This window comes from Vigna radiata, chromosome 5 (assembly GCF_000741045.1).
Source record: "Vigna radiata var. radiata cultivar VC1973A chromosome 5, Vradiata_ver6, whole genome shotgun sequence".
Lineage (NCBI taxonomy): Eukaryota > Viridiplantae > Streptophyta > Magnoliopsida > Fabales > Fabaceae > Vigna > Vigna radiata.
This window is the reverse complement of record NC_028355.1, coordinates 20,509,209-20,530,536: the sequence shown is the minus strand read 5'-3', so window position 1 is coordinate 20,530,536 and position 21,328 is coordinate 20,509,209. Positions and strand designations below refer to the sequence as shown.

Genomic DNA, 21,328 nt, shown 5'->3' with positions numbered 1-21,328 from the left:
ACAACCTTGCTCTGGCGGCTCAGAAGTCATTTTCTTCCAGTTTTATTTTGTTGCAAAACAAGAAAGCAGCACACAGGCAGACACGTAGGACCTAAAGTTTGTCCTAGTGCTCGCAGCAATCTGAATCAGAACTCCAATGTTTTGATATTTATGTGTCATAAATCACAGCCATGAAAAAAAGGAAAATATCTTTAAAATGGCAACATCTATGGTTGAATGAATATAAATATCTTAAAAGTTGATCAATCTACAGTGATCTTTTTAAGAAAAGAAGAATGTGACAAGGTCTAATAGAAGAAGCCACATTCCTATGTATATTACTCAACCATCACATACCAAAAATGCAAATAACTGGGATTTTTCTTAAGCAACCTTGTCCATAACTGTCCCCACCATCATCATGATTGGAGTACAACCACTGGAACTGAGTCATCATAAACCAACACCACCGACATAAACAGAGAGAATTGCTTTGCCAATGCCAGTTAACTACTACCTTTTTTTATAAACAACACAGGTTAAAACAATATGAAGTAAATACCTCACAGAGCCTTTGTTCTCGGAGGCATAATAATGAATACAATATGGTGACAGATAAACATGGAACTGGTCTCCTATACCAAACCTACAAAAGCAGCAAAGATTTACATGGCCCCAATGTGGCAGTGTACAAGGAGACTCTGAATCAGTTGAGTGATCTAGGGGGGCGAGGTGGATGTATTGTACAGGGTGCTATTCTGATGATGCCCATATGAAAAATTTACGGGCAAAAAAAAACTATATTTTCGATCATAATTCAGCTTTTCATATCTTCTAACACCCAGGTGCAGTTCAAGAAACAGTCACGTCTTGCTCTTAAATTTTCTATGAGCTTTCAAATCCACCACAATCACAGAGATGTTGTCTTTGCTTCCTTTCTGAAGGGCGCGATTTGAGAGGTACTCTGCAGCTGCTTGTGCCGCAGGATCAATTCCTTCTCCCCGTTCTGAGGGCAGTGGCAGCCCATTTTTCTTGTGCCAGAGAAGTATGCGCCGCCGAGCAATGTCGCACACCTCTTCGTTTGTCATGACATCCCACAGGCCGTCACTGGCCAGAATGAGGCAGTCATCGTCTTTGGCACGAGGAACAAACATCACCTCAGGGTCTGGAATAATCCATGGCTTCAAATACCTATCACCTGTATAATAATAATTATCAAGCCAACAGTAAACAAAAACAGCTTTCGACAAAATCTTTTCAAGGACATGCAACTTCACTGCACAAGTACACACTACAGCCACAGCAGATCATCAAACCTACAGGCACAAAGAATGCAGCCAAGACAAAAAAACGAAAACAAAGCATAACCATATTTAGTATCCATAGTAACCATTTTCACATCACCCCATATGAAACTTCTCAAGTAAATTTATGAACAAACAATTTATGAATGTTCGACTTTAAAGGACGCGTGAGAGAAAAAGTGAGAACAGAAATGCGAGGGGTAATATGAATGCCTCTGACCACACAAGAAAGGCCATAATACAAAATAACTGTATGCAAAAAGATGACAGAAAATCGGTTAAGACAGTTGGAAAACGTACAAAGGTTACTAAATGCACCAGCTAGGAGGGTAAATTGCAGGCCTTTTAGTCATGTGAAAAAGAAGACCACTAAATCATCCAATAATATCTTCTGAATTACTAAATGCAGAAAGAATTGAATGCATTTTACATTTCTAAGGTATGAAATGTATTTTTACCTTTTCAATTAATACTTATTTTATAGTAGGAAAACATAACATTACTCATAAGTGATCAGCATCACAAGGAAATGAAAAGACTTCACCATCTTCAAAATAAAACCATTTCTATCAGAGATGAGAGTGTAGATAGGAAGAATGCGACCAATGTTCCTTTTTCCATTCATAAACTAAGTTACTGATATGTGCATTGAGAAAAATTCCTTGTCAGTCATGCTCACCAAAAACACTACCAAGTAACCGAAATCATTACACCACAGGAAATAAAGTTAAACTTTTGATTAAGCTCGTACCAATTGACCTTGACATTGCGAGAACACCGAAAACTCGGTGACCATTCCATTGTATCACCCTGCCTCCAGCTGCCTCAATTCTTGCATATTCATCGGGTCGATTTGGCTATCATACAACAATCAAACATAAATTTCTTCTATTTAGTTAAAATTCTTTCGAAAGGAGACAACTACAATTCAAGGTAGCTTACTTTATGGTCAACTGATAGGGCCATGGGTTCTTTGCCACGACACAGAACCGCTCTTGAATCACCACAGTTTGAAACTACAATATGAGATGAACATATAACAGCAACAACAGCAGTTGATCCAACAGTTTCTGGGGCAACAGGATCAGTATTAACATCCCCCCCAACTTCAGAATCAACCTTCAAAAAGCAACCGGTGAAGGCTTTTTTCCACAGATCTCGACAATCATCCTTGGTGCTTTCAACTACAAGACCTTCTCTGACAGATTCTATTTCCTCTGCCAAGGCTAAATGCATGCGCTCGCGGCAATAATTTGCCACCTAAAAGTAAACAAGCTCCGTGTGAAGAATGCTTAATTGTTGGACATTAGAACACGTAAAAAGTAAAATAAAACTTTACCTGAGAACCACCATGGCCATCATAGACTCCAAAGAAATGTATTGTCTGCTCCCTGAAACAGTGGTCTATGCCATCAGGTACCCTATCACCGGTTAGCATTTGAATAGGAATTTTCAAAAATCTAGGTACAGTTGCAAGTGCATCTTCCATCTCAGGTCTTTTTCCACAGACAGATGTAAATCCCCAAAGTGGGGTACAATCTAATTCAAAAACACTTCTACCAACTGTTCCACTCACAGATCTTTCTAGAGTTAGTTGATGAATAACACCTGTAGTAGGCTCTGGGCCAGATATAACTCCTGTCTCTTCTTCAACGCTAACTGCTACATCTGCAACTACATTTGACACACTCAAATCAGTAGCCCTGGCAGCAGTTTTCACAGTGTTGATGCTTTTCTCTATTTCTATGGAACTTCTTGTCCCTAAATCTGCAGAAATCTCAGAACCGATGAACTCATCCCCACAAAAACTACTATTCGCTACTGAAAGAGAACTATCAATAATTGAATCACCTTCTAGCGATATCAAATCATCATCCTCAATTTCTGGGGTTAAAACTTCTTCACCGACAACCAAAGAGTTTATGTTTTGGGACACCATACCCAACATCGGAATTTCTTCTACTCTTCCCTTTTCTGGAGGTGTGACTGCTGCACTACCAACTTCCTTCCCAAGACAATTACTGTCCAGATCCTCATCAGCAATAAAAGTATTATCAGTAGAAACCTTAGTTATAGAATTGGATAACAACCCTGCATCTGTCATCAGCTTAATTCTGGACACATCCATGTGGGTAGTAATGGTTGGCTTATCACACACTGAATTACCTACTCTAAATGGCACTGCAACCGTGGTTGACATCTCCTCCATCAAAATCCTTATCTATGTAGTACGAAAAGTTACCCTCCCACCCTACCGATATCCCACAGCCTGTCATATTTGAACTAAATTATCATCGTCTTTTATGAGAGAAAACGATCCTGTAATGACAAGCGTGGATGTAAAAAAACCATTTCCCATGTCTAAGAAGCCCAGAGACGGAGGCAAATTCAACCTATGCAAATCATGGAATAGTTAAAAGGTGGCGAAAGTGAAATGGGGATAGTCAGATCTGGTCAACAACAATGGATCCGAATTTCCATTTGCGGAAATTTCAATCGAAATTAGCTAAAATACACCCTTTTTCAACCATTATCATATTCTTTTCTAGATTCTTCTCTGTCTACCTTCGTCAACTCTGGTGAGAAAGAATCAGCCGAAACTTGAAAGAAACAAACTTTATCTGCAAAAAACAAAAAAGATTAAAACCCACAAAAATAAAAGAGAAAGAGAGAGGGGGGGAAAACAAAGCCAACACTCATTATCTCTACGCACAAGAAATATTGAGTAAAAGAAAAGGGTCATGAGAAAGAACCCCAGGAAAAGCAAAGTCTCAGGAATCACAAGGAAGCCCTCAAAAGATAACACCCTTTTTTTCACACTAAACCATGAGTTGCCTGGATCTGAGGCAACAGAGCTGAACCTCGTCCAATAATAATAATCATAAAATGAAAGAAAGAAAGAAAAAAGGTAAAAGAAATAAAGAAGAAAAAGAGATTCATTACCTAATTTTGTCAACCATGTAAAGTCTCCTATCTTACTTCCTTCCTTGGTTTGTTCTCTCTTCTGACTGCCTCATCTTCTGAGTGTGACAGCAGAGAGCCATGATGGAAGAAGGAAGAAAGAATCAAGAGAAAAAATAAAAGCATGGACTTTCCTTAATCGAAGCCATTTTAGTGAATAAAAATGAACAGCTTTACTGGGTGTGATATAGATATAATAAGCATACCTGAGTGTGTTGGAAGCGCGAGAAAGGGAGTGGAGAAGAAAGAAAGAAAATGACCAAAATTGAAGCAAAAAAAAAGAAAGTTTTAATGAAAGAAAAATGGGCTTAAAAGAGAAAGAGCAGACATAGAAAAAAAGAGAAGACAATGGAGTTGGACAGATGTCAAATCTTGAAGAGCATATTAAAGCATCTCCACCCATCCTTTCCTCCATTCCCAACCTGCCTTCACTTTTTCACCTTCCATTTATTTTATTCATTTTATTTCCTCATCAAATTTCAATTTTCATCCATATTTTTAGTTAATTTAATTCTTTTTAATAACTATTTTTAAATGCTTAATAAAATATTAATAATATGTATAATGTATTCACTTATCAAATTAGTATTATGTCAGGTGGTATTATTATCACATATTAATTATGTCTCATTATTTTATTTTAATTTAGTTTTAACTTTAAAACTTTTTAATTTAATTATAATTTTTATTAAAATTTTTAATTCAGTTTTAATTTATCCAGTTTTAAATTGAGGTAAAATAAAATTAGAAGAATTTTTTTCATTATTTTAAATCAATAAAATTAGAAAGTGCCATAAAATTAAATTAAATAAAATTAAAATTTAAAAATAAAATATTAAAATGTGATATTGATTTGACAAATAATATTGATATTAATTTATCACGTAATATTGATACTGTGGTGCAATATTAATTTGACTCATAGATATATACTTTTTTAACTATTTAAATAGCATAAAAGAACCAAATTAAAAAAATTATGAATTTATTAAAAATAAAATTAAACAAACTTAACGAAAAAAAAAACAAATTTCTATTTAAACCATTTTATAACTTCTTATCCCCTTAAAGAAATCATGGTGACAGATTTCTTTTTATTCCAAATGCAGTAAATTTTAGATAAAGAGATTCATTAATGCTAAAATATACAACAATTTTACTTTAGATCTCTTTTTTCTTACATAATATGTTATAAATGTTGACTTTTATTTTTTTCATATTTAACATGTTAATAGGATCTTTCAAATTTATAATAATTTGAATTTTCATATTTATTGAATAAGTATCATTTCATGATTTTAATTTGTATATTATCATTGGAAGATTTTATTATAAGAGTATATCATGTCTTTTTTTTTTTTATTTACCGTCTCATCATTTTAAAAGTTTAACTTGAAAATATTTATTTTTATAATTTAAAAAAAACATTTTCTTATATTTATTGTCATTGTCGTGTTAGTATACTCTAATACAGTCAAATGTATTGTAATACTCAAATCTTAAATTTATAATTTGAGTATGACCCTATAATAAAAATGATGTTAAAATGTAAATATATTTCAATTCGAAAAAAAAAAGTAATTAAAACTTCGTACTTAAAACATTTGATTGGTGTAATTAGAATCTAAAAGTATTATATCTAGTCTCAAACTATGAAGATACTTCAAAATGAAATTACAATTAATTACTTTTCTAATAAATATATTTTTTAAACATTATTGAAATATGATTTTCGGAAATTCACATATTACATTACAACATCTAGGTATGCCAAAATTCGAAAAACCAGTTCCTCAATCATTACTAATTGAGAATAAACAAAATAATTATTATTTATATATTAAAAAATTCGGAAAAAAAAATCTTTAAAATCTTATCAGTTGAAAAAGGCTTAGTTTGACTTGGTAATATAATTGAAAAAAGATATTTGCCGCAAATTTAATTTTGTCTATATGAATACGAGGAACAGTAATTATATATAACTAATCTTTATTATATTTTATTATTAACTAAATTTTAAAATTCACAAAGATTTGAGAAAGAGTCGTAAGTTATTTAATTTTTGTGATTTGATTTAATAGTTAAAATAATAATAAATAATATGGAAAGGTACAATATAAAAATTAGAGCTGTCAAAACGGGTAATCCGGTCCGATCCGGTCCGACCTACCACGTGTTAGTCACTTAGTGAGTCAATCTAACTCGACTCATTTATTAACAAGCCAGAAAAATTCAAACCCGATCCGACCCACCACGGGTTAGCTCACTTAAATACAATATTTTTAAATAAAAAATATATAAACTTTCTATAATTTAAATCTAAACAATTTTCATTCTCATGAGTGTTTAATGAATTTTGAAAATAGGAAACTTAAATAATTATTTCAAGCAAAAAATAATATTTTTTTTTTATAAAATTAAAATTAAATTTTAATAAAATAAAATTAGGTAGGTAGGTTGGTGGACCAACATGAGTTCAACGGTGTTTAAATGAGTCAGGTTGAAATCTGACCTGCATACAAAAAATACAATTTTTTTCAAACCCAACCCGACCGTGGTGGATCGAATTGACCCACGGGTTGTGATCGATTTTGACGGCTCTAATAAAAACATATTGAATACAATTCTCGTTAACAAAATTATAATTAAAATTAACTTTGAAAATCATAATGAGATGAGTATTCTTTTAAGAAATGGGCATTTTAGTTTGAAAGTTTTGAATTGAAGGGTATTGAGTTAAAAAGAAATGGAATGGCGAAAGAGTGAGTGTGGAAAAGGTTGTTGTGTTTATAATCAATCATTGAAGTTGTTTGTGACGTATTATCATAAGGGGCTCAATGAAGTCAGCATTTGGGATACACAAAAATGCTATGAATTATAATCTTAAAATATTATCGCATGTTCTGCGGAAATTAGCTTAGTTTGTGTATAGAGTTAAAAGTCTATTTAAACAATTTTCTGGTACTTTTTTTTTAGCATATTTAGTAGTTACTTTCAAAGTTTTATAATAAATAACGACTAAATGGGTCGCATCATTTTCACCAATTTTTTTTTTTTTGCATTTGTTTTTGTTTTTTACCGTTTAGCTTCAAATTTTTTATCATTCTTAACATGATAATATTTGCCATTGAGATATCTTTAAAGGATTTTTTTATCACGAGGATAGGAGATATTGTTAACATTTTGTGTACTAGTTTATTATAAATAATAAATAGAAGTTCCAAGTATTATTTTTTCAAGAATTTGTGGTTGTTTGTCTAATTGTTAACTTCTGATTTGTTCTTAACTATTCTATCTCGCTGAGCGAGTATTTTTATTCTTCGTTGAGATAATGGACTATAAATGAATAAAAAGGATCCTAACACTAAATTCAAAAACTCTTCAAATCTTTATTTTTCTACACAATATTCTATAAAAAAGATAAAATAATATTTAAGTTGAACTAAATACAATAATATAACGTTTTCTCATAAGAAAAACACCAAATACATGAATAAGTACAAATTTAAGATAAGAAATAAACATGAATAATGAGTATTAATCACACTTATCAGATATGTCAATGTTGTCTCTACATCGTTGTCACCGCTCGAGTCATTGAGATTAGGGATCGTCCAAGCAGAGCTCAGTGTATGTAAATCGCATCACGACACCTATTCAAGCTCCTAATAAATGTTTGACTAGGGATCAAAGTCAAGAGGAGACCGCATAGGAGAGGAGTGACCATATAATTGGGAAAATTTGTGTCAACACTATTGTCGAAGTTTTCAGATATAATTAAATTGTACATGAGGTTTGTGAATAGGCTACTCGCTTCAAATGGGATAACGATTCAGTGAACCTCCATGTTTCTACCTATTTCATATTGAATGATGTTATCCCCTAAGAGTTGATTATAATCATCCTAATCATGATCTAATTCCTTTTAATTATGACTACTAATATGTTTATATTAAGCAAATTATTAGTTGATTCTTATCCTAACTAATCGATATTTTCCAAGCCTAAATAATTGGTCGGTGTTATTTGGATCAATACATATAATAAAAATACTTTCATAGACTACTGTATATTTTAAAAGTTTAACAAAAAAAAAAACCTGTGACATTTTCATTGGAAAGTGTTAATTGCAAAAAGATGAGACAATCGACTTTTTGTCATATATAATGTGTTTGTTTTTGGTTATTTGAAAGGGATGTCTCACCAATGAAATGGGAGCCTCACAACCTACCATTACTTTAGTCATCCCCGAATTAATACACAAGCACCTAGTCAAAAAATATTTTTTTTTCATTATCTATCGCATTTAATATAATTTAATTTTTATGTGTCTACTCATTTAAAAGTTGTTATTTCCGAGTATTTGTTATCATACTATTTATCAAGTTGTAACATAAAAAATTCCATCTATTAAAATTATAAGTGTGTTTTTTCATTCCTAAGATGTAATACTGAAATTGATATAACGATTATAAACAAGAATGAATTTTAAAAAATAAATAAATAAAGAAAAGCCTAAAACTTAATTAGAAACTTTTTTCTCAAAATAAAGTTAAATTCTTTAATTTTATGAAATCCTCACTTATTACGTAAGGGCAGAAGCATTTGAAGACAATCATGCTGAAGACGATAAGATTACTTTGAAGATTGTATCTCATTTCTTAACCACCAAAAAATCGTAAAATAGGGAAGAAAAATTTTCTCAAGAGAAAAAGACAATCAATCACAATGGATAAACAGAGCATAAAATGGTTGGCCATGGGCTTGAAGGCCAATCCTTAGTGGTGTGTTAGAGATTAAGAAAATGTTGGTATTCATTCAATTCAAGCATTAGCCAGTGAGAAGGACAATTGAGGTAGACGTCACTTAGTGCACTTTTCAACATAAAATTGATTTAGGTAAAAGGGTAAGCAACCGAGCACCTAAAGACAATAGCAGGATCCATGCCCATGCATTGTCTTTGTTTTAATAGTTTAATTTTGCTATCTTCCAATAAATGTACACATCACATCGAATAATTTTCAGGATGCTTTAATGGTTCCTCAGGAATTTGACCATAACTAACATTAAACCAGCAACTGCCACTAGAGAAGGCAAGTCTTCCACAGCCAACCTGGGCAGCCAGGACAGGAGCACTCAATCGCACAACTCTCAGTTCCTAAGTTGAAAATTCAAATACACACACGGTGTTTACCCTACAAGCTTTGACAATGCTGTTCGACTACTTGCTGTACACACTGTTCTTGCAAATGGCATAGGAATTAAGGTTCCATAATACATGTTCTTGGCCAATATTTAAAGCCAAAGCAAGTACACAAAAACTCAACACGGTGGACTTCAATTTGCACAAAGTTATGGTAACATGTGATCTCCAGAAGACGCAAGCATTTGTAAACTTGTTTCTTCAGCTGCCCGTTTAGAAGCATACTCTTGCATGGAATCACCTGCAAATAATTATTAGATCATTAATCTTGTCAACTTTAATTAACTACTAGGTTGGTCTGGCTCCTCTTTAAGTTTCGTTCAAACTGTTTCGTGCCAGACCCAATTCAGTGCTTCTAAACTTTTTTTTTTTTTTTTGGAACCAGTATTCGTCCTTGGATCCTTCATGCAATAACGTTTTGATCCCTATATCCCATGTCAGAGTAGTATTCAGGAACACTACAATAGTTTGACCCAGCATGTTCAACAGTTAACTATTTTGAAATGATTGCGAAAATTCAGCTTGATATGCACACGTACATTGAGAAAGAAGACAAGCAGGCTAACTTCCAAGAAAATAACTAGGAATTGTTCTCATGGCCACAGAAGGTAATCACTAGACATACCAAAAGATTGACGAAGCCCTTCTTTTACAGCATCGAAGTTCTTGTAAGTGTAACCAACGAAGCTTAGATCTTTGGTAGTTAGCATCTGTAGGAATTAGGTGGATGTTGAAACATTAAATTATGCCATTTTGTCTAACTATAATAGCAAGGTTTATCACAGATACTTTGAAACAAAAAAATACGCTAGTCAACAATTTATTAAATGTCATACTGGATGGATACATCTTACATTCTAAAAGAAAATGGCAGAAGAATAAGTAATCAATTGTCATCCAATCAAAGAATAATAATGCATAGTAAGTTCGTTGACTGTTATAATAATCACCTTAAAATCATATAAACAAGAATTTCTTGTTAATAGTGCAAAAAATTAGCTATTGAAGACTGAGAAACACCCTCCAATTATGAACCAGAATAATCAAATAAAGACTTCTGACTTTGGAGTCATGTATAAACAGTAAAGCACAAGCGCAAAACAAGTTGATAAGATGCCAGCCGAAACAATTCGTGAGGTTTTTGGTAGTGACTGTAAGGACTTGAGTTCAAATCATGCTTATAAGAATCTCGAGAGGGCGAAGAACCACACCAGGAAAGCTAACTACAGTAATACGGGATCCTAAAGTCTATGGATTGGTTCCTAACATCACACCACACTCCACAGCCCTTTTGTATGAGCTGGCACTAGGCCATGATTAGTCCTGGACAAACACTAAATTGTGAGTGTCACCTTCACGACCCGCTCTGTTTGTTTGCAGTTGAGAGGCATGGTGAAAGACTCTAATGCCAATTAATAAGAATCTCTGGAGAACCCCACCACAATAGCTAGCTCTGTAGTCGGAGAGCCTAAGACCCATAAACGTCATACTAGAATCTCGTACGTATGGGATGCAACTCCCATACCTTGCAAAGTGTTTAACTAAGCAGAGGAAGATGAGAAGAAAAAGGTAGTGATACTAACATCAAAGAAACGAAAGATTAAAAATAAAACAACAGAAGAATTGATTATTTATTTAATTCTAATCAAGATTTTGAACCGATTCCAGCTTTGCAGTTTTTCTTGAAATCGCAGGAAATTGCAGATAAATGGGCACTATAGCTACAAATTGAGGTCACAAAATCAGAGTTATTGTAAATTTGCAATACCTTGACGAAATTGTGATCACAAACCGTTTTTTAAAATCACGATTCCAATATAAGAAAAATATATCGATTAAAAGCATAATATGTATGATCATGCAGTATGCACTTGTCCTTCACCAACAGTAAGAAGGAAATTAAGAGGAGAAGCTCTGATTACAGTGGAACTTGCTCTGGTTACAGTGGAAATTGCAGAAACGGTGCATTCCCTGCCCTGTGACCCCAGCCACTAACCAATTACCCATCCTCCACACACCCTACATGTCCTTTCCTGTCATTGACACACCCTCATCTCCACTATCCTGATGCCAACTGTCCCTTCTGTAGAGACAAGAAAACCATTGCTATCCATTCCCTAAACTGCCATTATCCTTCTTTCTCTTCTACGGCAGACTTTTGTTGATGGCCCATTGCGTCTCCATCGATTTCCAAACAAATTGCTGTTTGTTTCCCCATTTTTTGGACAAGTCGAAATACACAATTCTTGAACTACCAGCTTAGCACCAACAAAAACTTATAGAAGCAACATGGTTTGTATCCATTGTTGATTACCACCCTTGATAGGTGGGAATCATACAACAAATTCCTTTTTAAGCCATTACTGCACTAACCTAAGTAGATATATTTCAAGAAGATGAACGGTTACCTTGCTTTATCTATGAAAACCATACTCACCATCTTATAGCTTTGATATAAAGAACAATAAACAAAAAATTATTTTCTCGTATCACTTTTAACTGTTATCAGCAACGGTATTGAAAAAGTATCACAAATCAGTGAAACCAAATTGACGAGAGGAAGTATAACAACCAAGGAGCAAGAATCTAACACTACCATAATATATTTTTATCATTTTTTTTAACACGCATGCGTTTGGAATGGCTTGAAGTTCAAAACAATATTTCTAATGGAAACCTTAAAGTGCAATCCAAACAACTATATTTGAGATAAATGCAATACAATTTAAGGTGTGTTTGAATAAACATTTCTTCTAGAGAAATAAAAAGAAAACATTAAATGAGTCTTTTCATAAGTTAAAATTAGCCCGAATTATACAAGCTCTCCCATATTAGGTTCTCTAAAAGGTAATATTTAAATCATACATAAAATATTTTGAGTTTATGGGGAAGTCTATTTAAATTTTTTTTTCTTCTCCTAAAAGTAAAGATGGAAATTTACCCAAACAAGTCTATAACATGTCTTTACATATAAGATAGTAAAAAAAAATAATGAAAAAAAGTGTAAAGAAAACTAATCTAAACAAGTGTACCTTTCGTGAGGATCCAGACCCACTTCTTGCCGCTGTTGGTGGATCCACCTAATAATTCACCAAAGAATACAATGAGAAAATCTTCAAGGCTTTTTACAGCAAATTACACTACATAAACATGGGCATTATACGCAATCAAGAATACATCAAAAAATGTCATCAAAGTGGAAAGATGATTAAAGAACTCTTAGTGCAAATAGTAAGTCCTAGTTCTAGGAATAGATGTTACTTGAAGAACAAGCATAAGAAGGGAACCTTATAGAAGAAAGGCTTCCGAAACTGTATTAGAGAGGAAAAGTAACAATAGCAGGTTCAATGTACAAAATTGAAATCTCTGTCCAAGATTTCCTTTGCTATTTATAGCTAACTACCAACAACTAATTCAGTTCAACAGCTTAACTGGTAAAGCTTCACTTTTAGTACAAAGATTCCCACAAACTTCCACATATCGTACAATTCAAGCTTTTAGCAATTATCAGATCCTTGGGGGGGGCGGGGAATTTACCTTTTTCATTTTAAAAGTTCCATATTGGCCATGAAGAGTATCAAAATTTAGAAATATATAACCAAGACAAATCTACATTTAACAACAGAAACTTTGTTACGTCAAGCTAAATTGCTGGTTGCAGTGTAAGAGATCTGGATTTGATTGAATTTAATCTCATTTGCAACTAAACCCATTTAAAATAATTGGGTTGGACTGAGTTCAACTTTATTTTATTTAACAACGCAATTCAGTGTAAACGTATTATAATTGGGTTGGACTGGAGCATCAAATGGAGTAATTTTAAAAAAATTATCACCTTTTGAAAAAAAAAATTGTCAAAATAAATACTTTTAATGTTTCTTAATATTTATCTTAATATTTATAAGGTAAAAACAATACTTATGACACACACATTCATATTATAAAACATATAACATTTTTATAGTAATATTACTAGACACGTAAGAACATCAGTTGGGTTGGGTCAAGTTCATGGGCTCTCTAACTCATGAAGAAACCAATTCTAATGGGTGTTGCTCCCTCCACCACCCCAAATATTCCCTACACCTCCTCACTATTCTTTTTATTCCAAAAATATCCTAAATTAATTTAACTTTTACCATTTAACTTTTTATCTTTTTTAAAATCCTAAATTTCCCTGCACCTCCTCATTTTTCTCTTTCTCTGCACACAGAACCCTACCCCTCCCCTTCTTAACTACTTTCTCTCTTCCTCTCCTCTTCACGCAGAACCATACAAACACCACCATTCTTCTAATCTTCCATTTCCTAAACCATCTTTAACACTCTCTAACCAATCAAAACCCTAAAACTATACCTAATACATCCTCTCTCTTACGTGTGCCTTCCTTCAATCAAGGATCAAACATTATGTTTCTTGGAAATTATGGCTTTTTGTAAGATGAACTTAACAAGTTTGTCCTGCAAATTACTTTCATTAATTCAATGAAACAGTGAAATATACAACTGGGTTATGACTTTTTCGAAGTTATATTTATCAGTAATAAAAAGTGCATAATGCTCTAATTTCATGTTTTCTCTGTGATATCCCTCAGCTCGGTGATGGTTTGATTTATGAAATTGTGGATGGTTCAAATAGCTTCCCTCATTTCTATGGGCCATCTAGAAGCTTTGTTCCTCTCTTACTTGATGCTGTAACAAAGGCAGAGAAGCTGATTCCCTCAGATGGTGGATTCAGCTGTAGTTTGCTTGATTAAGTACTCTCCTGATCGTACGTCATCTTCTTCTTGTCTCATTCTTCTTTGTATTGTGTGAGGGTGTAGCGGGAATGCTTGTTGTCTATCGATCTCTGTACACAAAATTACTCATTTTCGTTTTCCAATAATTCTCACACCTGTGTTTTGGACAATGTCACTCCACCAATAGGCATAATAAAGGGATTGTCTAATGTATATAGAATAAAGACATCCGTGGACGGATGTGGGTGAAGACTTGGCATTGCATGTGGTTGGGCAGATGTTAATATCGATAGACTCTCGTTCTTAAACGGATGTCAACATCTGTGGATGGATGCGGATGTCGACATTTGTGCACGGATGTTAACATTCAAATCCAACACATATTCCTATCCATTTAAATATTACTAAAGGGCAAAAAGGGAATGAGGAGGTACTGGAAACCATATGTGGTGGTGGAGGGAGTAACACCCAATTCTAATTGGATGCACTAAAACATTACAACCCAACTCAACTTACAAAAGTGAAATAGAATTAGATTGGATTAGGTGGGTTACCAGTTTGGACGCAACCCACTTACACCCCTAATCCCTGGTAACAATGAAGCACAATTTTCAAATGATTAACAGCAAAATTAGATATATGCAGTTTTTCCAACAGTTCGTAGCAGTTCTTCTGTAAGAAAATATACAGAACGGGAAATAATGGGATAGCGTGAAGGGTTCCTATTTTATACCTCATCAAACTTCATGAAGTTTTGGGTATCCAGCTCCCCGTTGACTTGAGGTTTAAATGCTGCCTCCATTTCATAGAGTTTCTCCCACTCCACACCATGGAACCAAGGATGAGCCTGGTATATACAGAATGTATATTATGTATGAAGTATGACAGGTAAAGAAAAAAAAAAAAGGGCTGACACAGCATCTGGTCAATATTACAATATTTAAAATAAAATGAACACCTTACCTTTATTTCTTGGGCCCCTCGAGTACCTAACCTATGATCAACATCACACAGCAACCTATAAATTAGATCCTTGGCCTCAAGTGTTAACTGGGTATCTTCAGGAAATCTTAAATGATTTCTCCAGTGAACAATCTGAAAACAACAGCGAACTTAGTGCCAACCAAAAAGAACAGAATCTTGGGAACACTGATTCTTCTGGGTAACATAACTAAAAAGGCGCAAAATACACCCAATAATTACTTCTCTTACATTTTCTCTCACAGAAAAGCGGACTGCGCTTGAGACACAGATAATATAGAGGTCCCCTTACCTTGAGCTTAACTACTATTTAAAAGAATGCGGGTGGCTAAGATCAACAACTTCTTTAAAATCAAACTCAAGATCATTTTCGAGCAAATGATCTTTTACAGTTTTAAAAATCACATCTCCCAAAAAGCTAGAGTTATTATTAGTGACGGCACATAAATAGTTTTATTACATCTCCAATAGGTCAATTTTCGAATATTCCTTATTATTCTAATTACTACAATATAATCATCCTAATTCAAAAATAAATAAATAAATTATTACTATAATATAACCATCCTAATTCAAAAATAAATAAATAAACTAACCTCCCCGTCCCATCTCCATCCAAGCACACCTTGGTGTCCTATTTTAGTTAACTTTTCACAATGTTTAAATTAAATAATTTCGCAAATGAGGGTTGGCTCAAGTGCTTAACTGAAATGATTGAACAGTGTCCCTGACCAATGAAACAACTATCACCAGGTTTTTTGCCACCTATCCCCGGTTTTTATTAGTTGTCATGTTTTATCAGGGGAATAGAGAGAGGGGATAAAATATTTGAGTCTCAAAGAATATTTGTACTAACAACAGGAGACAGTGTCAATTCATACATGAGCTTAAACTGCTTGTCTCCCTTTGGTTTTCCAGGATTTCATTAGAGGACATAGTAAAGAGGTAGAATGAGTTTAAGAAAGAATAGAAGGGGTAACAATAGGAAATGGCGCAAAGTGTCAAGTACCCGTCAGATTAAACTACATATGAGATGCAATAAATTATTAATTTATAATGTGAAGTCTTTAAACCAATTAAGATTGGTACCTTTCTGCAAGTGGTTATTGGGTCATCGGAGTAAAATGGAGGGTAACCAACCAGCATTTCATACATTATTGCTCCCAGTGACCACCTGCCATATGATCAAGCCAATTAAAATTGTATAAATTTCAAATGACCAGCCAAACACACTCAACATAACTAGAGCTTATTGATTAAATACAGCAAAAAAGAGCAGCAATCCTCCCAGCTTATAAGTTTACAAGGTCTAAAACAGAATACTTCAGGTAAGAACTAACCAATCACATTCCATCCCATAGCCTTTTTTCAGAAGTACTTCAGGAGCAATGTAGTCCGGTGTCCCCACCGTTGAAAATGCCTTGCAATGTGAAACAAGGAAACAGAGTGCACTGAAAGGCTTGCTTATTTCAGAAGTACTAGAATAAGAAGTGCAATAGTAATTATAGACCATGCAAATGAAAAGCATAATTCAAGTGCAATGGATTCAACAACAACCGTCATCAAGAACTACGGTCTCACTAAAGAGAATAATTGCATAGCAGCCCAAGTTACACTATCCTCAAACCATACATTAAGACTGAACATAGGGACACAGTCGTTCTACAATTTAGACAGGACCATAGCTTAAAAAATTTTAAACCTCCCCATTTCATAATGCAAAATATAAAAATGTGGAGTTAGGAGCCTTCAAAGACATTTTTTCCTTAAAGAACTCCTGAAAATTTTTATTCCCCCCACCCTCCAAAAAGTAGACACATAATGTTAAGATTCTAGCTCTGTTTACTTTTGTATCACTCAAAGAAAAGGAATCTTCTATATCAATGCAGGTTTTGATTTAGACCACAGAATCCAAACCCACACTATGAAACCAAATACAGAGACATGGGCCTCATAGAAGAAAGCTAGGACCATCTCTATGAAAATATCTTCTTGGGTTTAAATAACTAAAGCATACCAACTTCCTCCTGTTCATCTGCCAATGCTGAAGCTGTTCACGAGGACTTCTCCAGCTGCTTCGATTGTCCGCATCACGCAAACATCCATCAACATCCATTGGCTCTGCCAAAGTCTCATCATCCATCGTCTGATTTTCATGCAGTGTAGACAAGGCAATACAGTCGAGAGGCTTACAGAGACCAAAATCAGAGAGCTTCATGTGACCATTTTTATCCAGAAGTAGGTTATCAGGTTTAATATCTCTGAAAAATAGATGACAAGTGAAAAGATTAATATGGTTGTCTAGCATGTAAAAACAACGGATTTCATCATCACCCCTGATAAAACATATAAAGTTAAAAGCTTTAAGAGCACAGCCAAACTGAACCTGTGAATGTAATTGTGTTTGTGAATAGATTCTATGGCCAGAACACTTTGTGCAATGTAAAATCTAGCAACATTTTCGCTTAAGGTGTCTTCCCTCATCAGCAGAGTCATAACGTCACCGCCAGGCAGATACTCCATAATCAAGTACAAGTACTCAGCATCCTGAAATGAGTAGTAAAGCTTCACAATGCAATGACTGGCAACTTCAGCCAGCAAGTTCCTCTCAGCTCTAACATGTTCCACCTGTTAACAAATTGGAGCTCGTGTAAGCAAAATAGCAAATAAGCATTCTTCAAGCCATTTAGTCATCCACTAACATGGGTGATCCTTCCAAAATGGAGACAGTATAACCCCATTAACATTGGAATATTACATTTCAGCAACAACAGAACTTTAAGGGACTATGAAGAATATTAAATCATATGCCAAGTCTGTTATTTACATCTGGAACATCCATCCATTAGTAATTCTTACGTTTCATTCTACTTAGCACAGTGTATATTTCCTACCTGGCCTCTCCTAAGCATTTCAGATTTCTTCAGCTTTTTCATAGCATAAATATTTCCAGATTTCTTCTCCCGACACAGTCTGACCTGTAATTGAACAAGTTAGCATAAAATAATACCATTACATAGTAAGCAGCCAGCACAAAGAAGATTCCCATTTGCAGACAACACAATAATAATATAATGCATCTTATCCAGCTAGAACTTTTTCATGCACAAAAATGCATGCCAGGGCAGTACTGACCTCCCCAAAAGCTCCCCTTCCAATGATGGTCAAAAGTTCAAAATCATCAACACAAATCTTGTGCCTTTTCAATCGCATATATTCAGTCTCCTTCCTCTCTAAATCTTTGATAAGGTTGATCCGCTCCTCATTTGGCACATCCGAAGATGCTAGTTTTCTTTCTAACACCCAACGCCTTGAATAAAAAAAATTGTCAGCGTCAGCAACTCCAAAACACAGGGTGAACAAGAGATTTGCACCATACTAGAGACTGTTTTATGAAAAGAAATAAGCATGGCCACTAGAAGAGAGGCCAGGATACACTTTAGCATCTTCAACTGTTTCTTTTTTCAGATGAAGCTCACAAAAGGAAGAGCACTCATTAGGTTGTTTCACTTTGACCAGATTTGGCCAAACTATGATGTCATATCACACACAAGGTGACGGATACCTCATATGGTCAAACCATTAAATATTATAATTTCATTCATTAATGGCTACAGAGGCATCATGTCATAATGGCATACCTTCCAAAGAAAAAAAAAATGAGAATGCATAGTTTATTTCATCGATAGTGTTGAAGATAATTCCTAAGCAAATAATTTAATTATTCTGAGAGATCCAGAGAGTCAATCTTTAGAAAAAACATATCATTGTCCTTGCTTATGATTCTAAGTAGTTTGAGACACACTTCTTTTCCCTTCCAAGTCTTATGATTCCATCAACATTGTCTTTTACTTTCAATCTCCATTTAATTTGGGCACTTGGCATTGAACCAAATGAGGTGCTTTTATTACTGTTTTCTATGCTTATTAAATGATATGAAAATGGAAAGACGCCCATCATAAAAATTAAAAAAAAAAAATCTATAAAAAGGTTGTATTATTTTGAGATTAATTATCTTGAGTACTTTTAACAATGCACCCATATATTTGTCAATCACATCAGAAAATATAACTAAATTATTATCTACACAAACCCAGGGTAAAAAGTAAAAAAGAACAATAAACGACATGCACAGTTCAAGTTGTCTAACTATAACAAGAGGAGGCAAATCATTTATTAACAGAGACCAGAATGCTCAATCAGTTTAAAGATATCATTCTCCTTGCTTATGATTCTAAGCAAGATGAGACAAATGTTTATTCCTACTTAGCAGCCATGTCTTTTCATTGCATCAATATTGTCCTTTAGTTCCCTTTAATTTGGTCCCTGCTATCGAATTACAACATCCGGTGCTGATGAGGCTGTTTACTGTGCTTAACAAATAGCATGAAGATGGAAACACACATTTGTTAGAAATAAAATAATAGTTGGTTCCACGAAATCTAGTGAATTCAATGTGAACTTTGGAAAAATTGTAGCTGAGAAGTCGCCAAACCCAACAGTTACATGAAAAGCTCAAATTAGCATTGACCAAAATGCTGACATGGCACATCAGAGCATCGAGTGACTCAACACCAAACTGAGGAAGAGATTTCAATTGCTAAGAGCTGAACAAGACATGAAGTTGGGAAACCAATGAGACCTAGAGATTACAGAGGAATGTAACCATTGGTAACAAATGCAGTTAGGGATGTGCAGTGTAAACAAAATAATAAGGATGAAGGGAAACGCCAAAGTTGTTTTTTTGGGAATTGTGCAGAAAATATTCATAGGTCTCCTATATCTTTATAGAACCAACTATCTTAAGTCTTCTAAGTTAATCCAAACAATCTAGTCTGACCCATATTTTTGTAGATCAGTGTTGCTGGTGCAAACCTTACTCAGACATTAACAAATATAACTAAATTATGATTTATGACCACAAGATGGCAAAAAGCAAAAAAGAGCGAATATGTTCGGTCCTAGTTGTCTAACCACGATAAGAGAAGGTAATTAATTTATAGATTCACAGCTTGACGATAAATATCAAACCAAAGCAAGCATACAGATATCAAGTTGAGGAGTGTGAGTGTGATGATACTCCAAGACGTACTTGGGCTTCTCCTCACTCACTGATCACTTGCACGGGTGTAAGATTTCAGATTACATGCGTATTCCTGGCAACTTATGATGACAAGAATTGGGAAATCAAAGCCGGGGTTATCATCAAGAGCCCAGATCGCACACTACGGCATTTACTTAAACTACCCAAGCTTCTACACTGTGAGACCAAATAAAACCATTGAGTCTCACGCCAACTATGTGTATGAATTGATTACCGTGTATCAAATACCCCGTGCATTAACTTCAACTCAAGAACCAGAACTTCGAAACAAAGTAAATGGAGTGTGGCAATTATGGATTACTTTAAAAATCATTAGTCAAACCAAACAGATTTACACAAGGACCAGTTAAATTGAGCAATTATCAATTATGAGCGAACGAGGCCCAAATACAGTGATTCACACAGAGATTACCTCAGCTACAAAGGCATGAGAAGTTGAAAAAGGTAATTAAATTATAAGATCCAACCCTTATTTAGCATTGAGCTCGATTTCAACGAAAGGACTAAGTTCCCTAGACACTGGCGTTGGAGAGTATCTGAGAGAAAAAGAAAGAAATTGAATAATCAACAATTTCGGTACCTCTCCTTCCTCTCTTGGATGTTCTTCATCTGAGCCCTATAATGATTCTCAATAAACTTCTTCGCCGCCGCCACCTTCTCCATGGTCAAGCTTGACCCCAACACCTCCTCCGCTACGTTCTCTTCCTCCTCGAGATCCTCCATATCTTTCTCTCTCTGTCTCTCTCTCCCCCCGCTGTGAGCGTTGTCTAGCACTCTGAGTGTGAGTGAGAGAGAGAATAATGTGTAACTCCAACTCCAAGTGTATCTATTCTTTATTATATGTATATATAAATCTAACCTATCTGATTCTTCTCAACCTTTTTTCTCTCTCTCTCTACCCTCGACACACGCACTTTCTCTCTCTACAAACACCCTGGAGCTCTTATTTATTGCAACAACGAGGAGATGATGGCAAAGATGCATTAAAGAAAAAGGCACGGATTTAGCTCCCCTGCACACCTCACCATCCTAATCCCCTGCACCTCCCTCTCATCTTC

The 21,328-nt window shown here is 34.5% G+C and overlaps 2 protein-coding genes across 4 annotated transcripts; both read right to left on the bottom strand.

Moving 5' to 3' along the window:
* Positions 1-471: 471 nt before the first annotated feature.
* LOC106761875 (probable protein phosphatase 2C 53) lies at positions 472-4,586 on the bottom strand. 3 transcript variants are annotated; one of them, XM_014645458.2, is made up of 6 exons: positions 4,451-4,586; positions 4,227-4,303; positions 2,623-3,904; positions 2,226-2,543; positions 2,035-2,140; positions 472-1,177 (listed from the first exon to the last, which is right to left on the bottom strand). In XM_014645458.2, the coding sequence occupies exons 3-6, from the start codon at positions 3,490-3,492 to the stop codon at positions 843-845; spliced, it is 1,629 nt and encodes a 542-aa protein (XP_014500944.1). In that variant the 5' UTR covers positions 3,493-3,904; positions 4,227-4,303; positions 4,451-4,586; the 3' UTR covers positions 472-842. The 3 variants fall into 3 exon arrangements, with proteins under 3 accessions (XP_014500944.1, XP_014500945.1, XP_014500943.1); XM_014645459.2 differs by having other exon boundaries at positions 4,227-4,300; positions 4,451-4,582; XM_014645457.2 differs by having other exon boundaries at positions 4,227-4,578.
* A 4,508-nt stretch (positions 4,587-9,094) lies between these two features.
* LOC106762057 (serine/threonine-protein kinase tricorner) lies at positions 9,095-21,203 on the bottom strand. Its single transcript, XM_014645745.2, has 12 exons — positions 20,851-21,203; positions 18,302-18,476; positions 18,061-18,144; positions 17,553-17,794; positions 17,184-17,427; positions 16,507-16,586; positions 16,256-16,340; positions 15,149-15,280; positions 14,919-15,032; positions 12,480-12,527; positions 10,073-10,157; positions 9,095-9,688 (listed from the first exon to the last, which is right to left on the bottom strand). The coding sequence occupies exons 1-12, from the start codon at positions 20,991-20,993 to the stop codon at positions 9,597-9,599; spliced, it is 1,524 nt and encodes a 507-aa protein (XP_014501231.1). The 5' UTR covers positions 20,994-21,203; the 3' UTR covers positions 9,095-9,596.
* Positions 21,204-21,328: the final 125 nt, after the last annotated feature.

Bases quoted from the DNA above. Each gene is read 5' to 3' on its own strand.
- LOC106761875 (XM_014645458.2), bottom strand. From the start codon at position 3,492: ATGGAGGAGATGTCAACCACGGTTGCAGTGCCATTTAGAGTAGGTAAT. The intron at 2,544-2,622 runs GTAAAGTTTTAT...GTTTACTTTTAG, and splicing joins ATGGCCATGGTGGTTCTCAG to GTGGCAAATTATTGCCGCGA. The intron at 2,141-2,225 runs GTAAGCTACCTT...GTTGTATGATAG, and splicing joins CCCTATCAGTTGACCATAAA to CCAAATCGACCCGATGAATA.
- LOC106762057 (XM_014645745.2), bottom strand. From the start codon at position 20,993: ATGGAGGATCTCGAGGAGGAAGAGAACGTAGCGGAGGAGGTGTTGGGG. The intron at 18,145-18,301 runs GTCAGTACTGCC...GTTCAATTACAG, and splicing joins GAAGGGGAGCTTTTGGGGAG to GTCAGACTGTGTCGGGAGAA. The intron at 15,281-16,255 runs GTACCAATCTTA...TGTTGTTTTCAG, and splicing joins CAATAACCACTTGCAGAAAG to ATTGTTCACTGGAGAAATCA.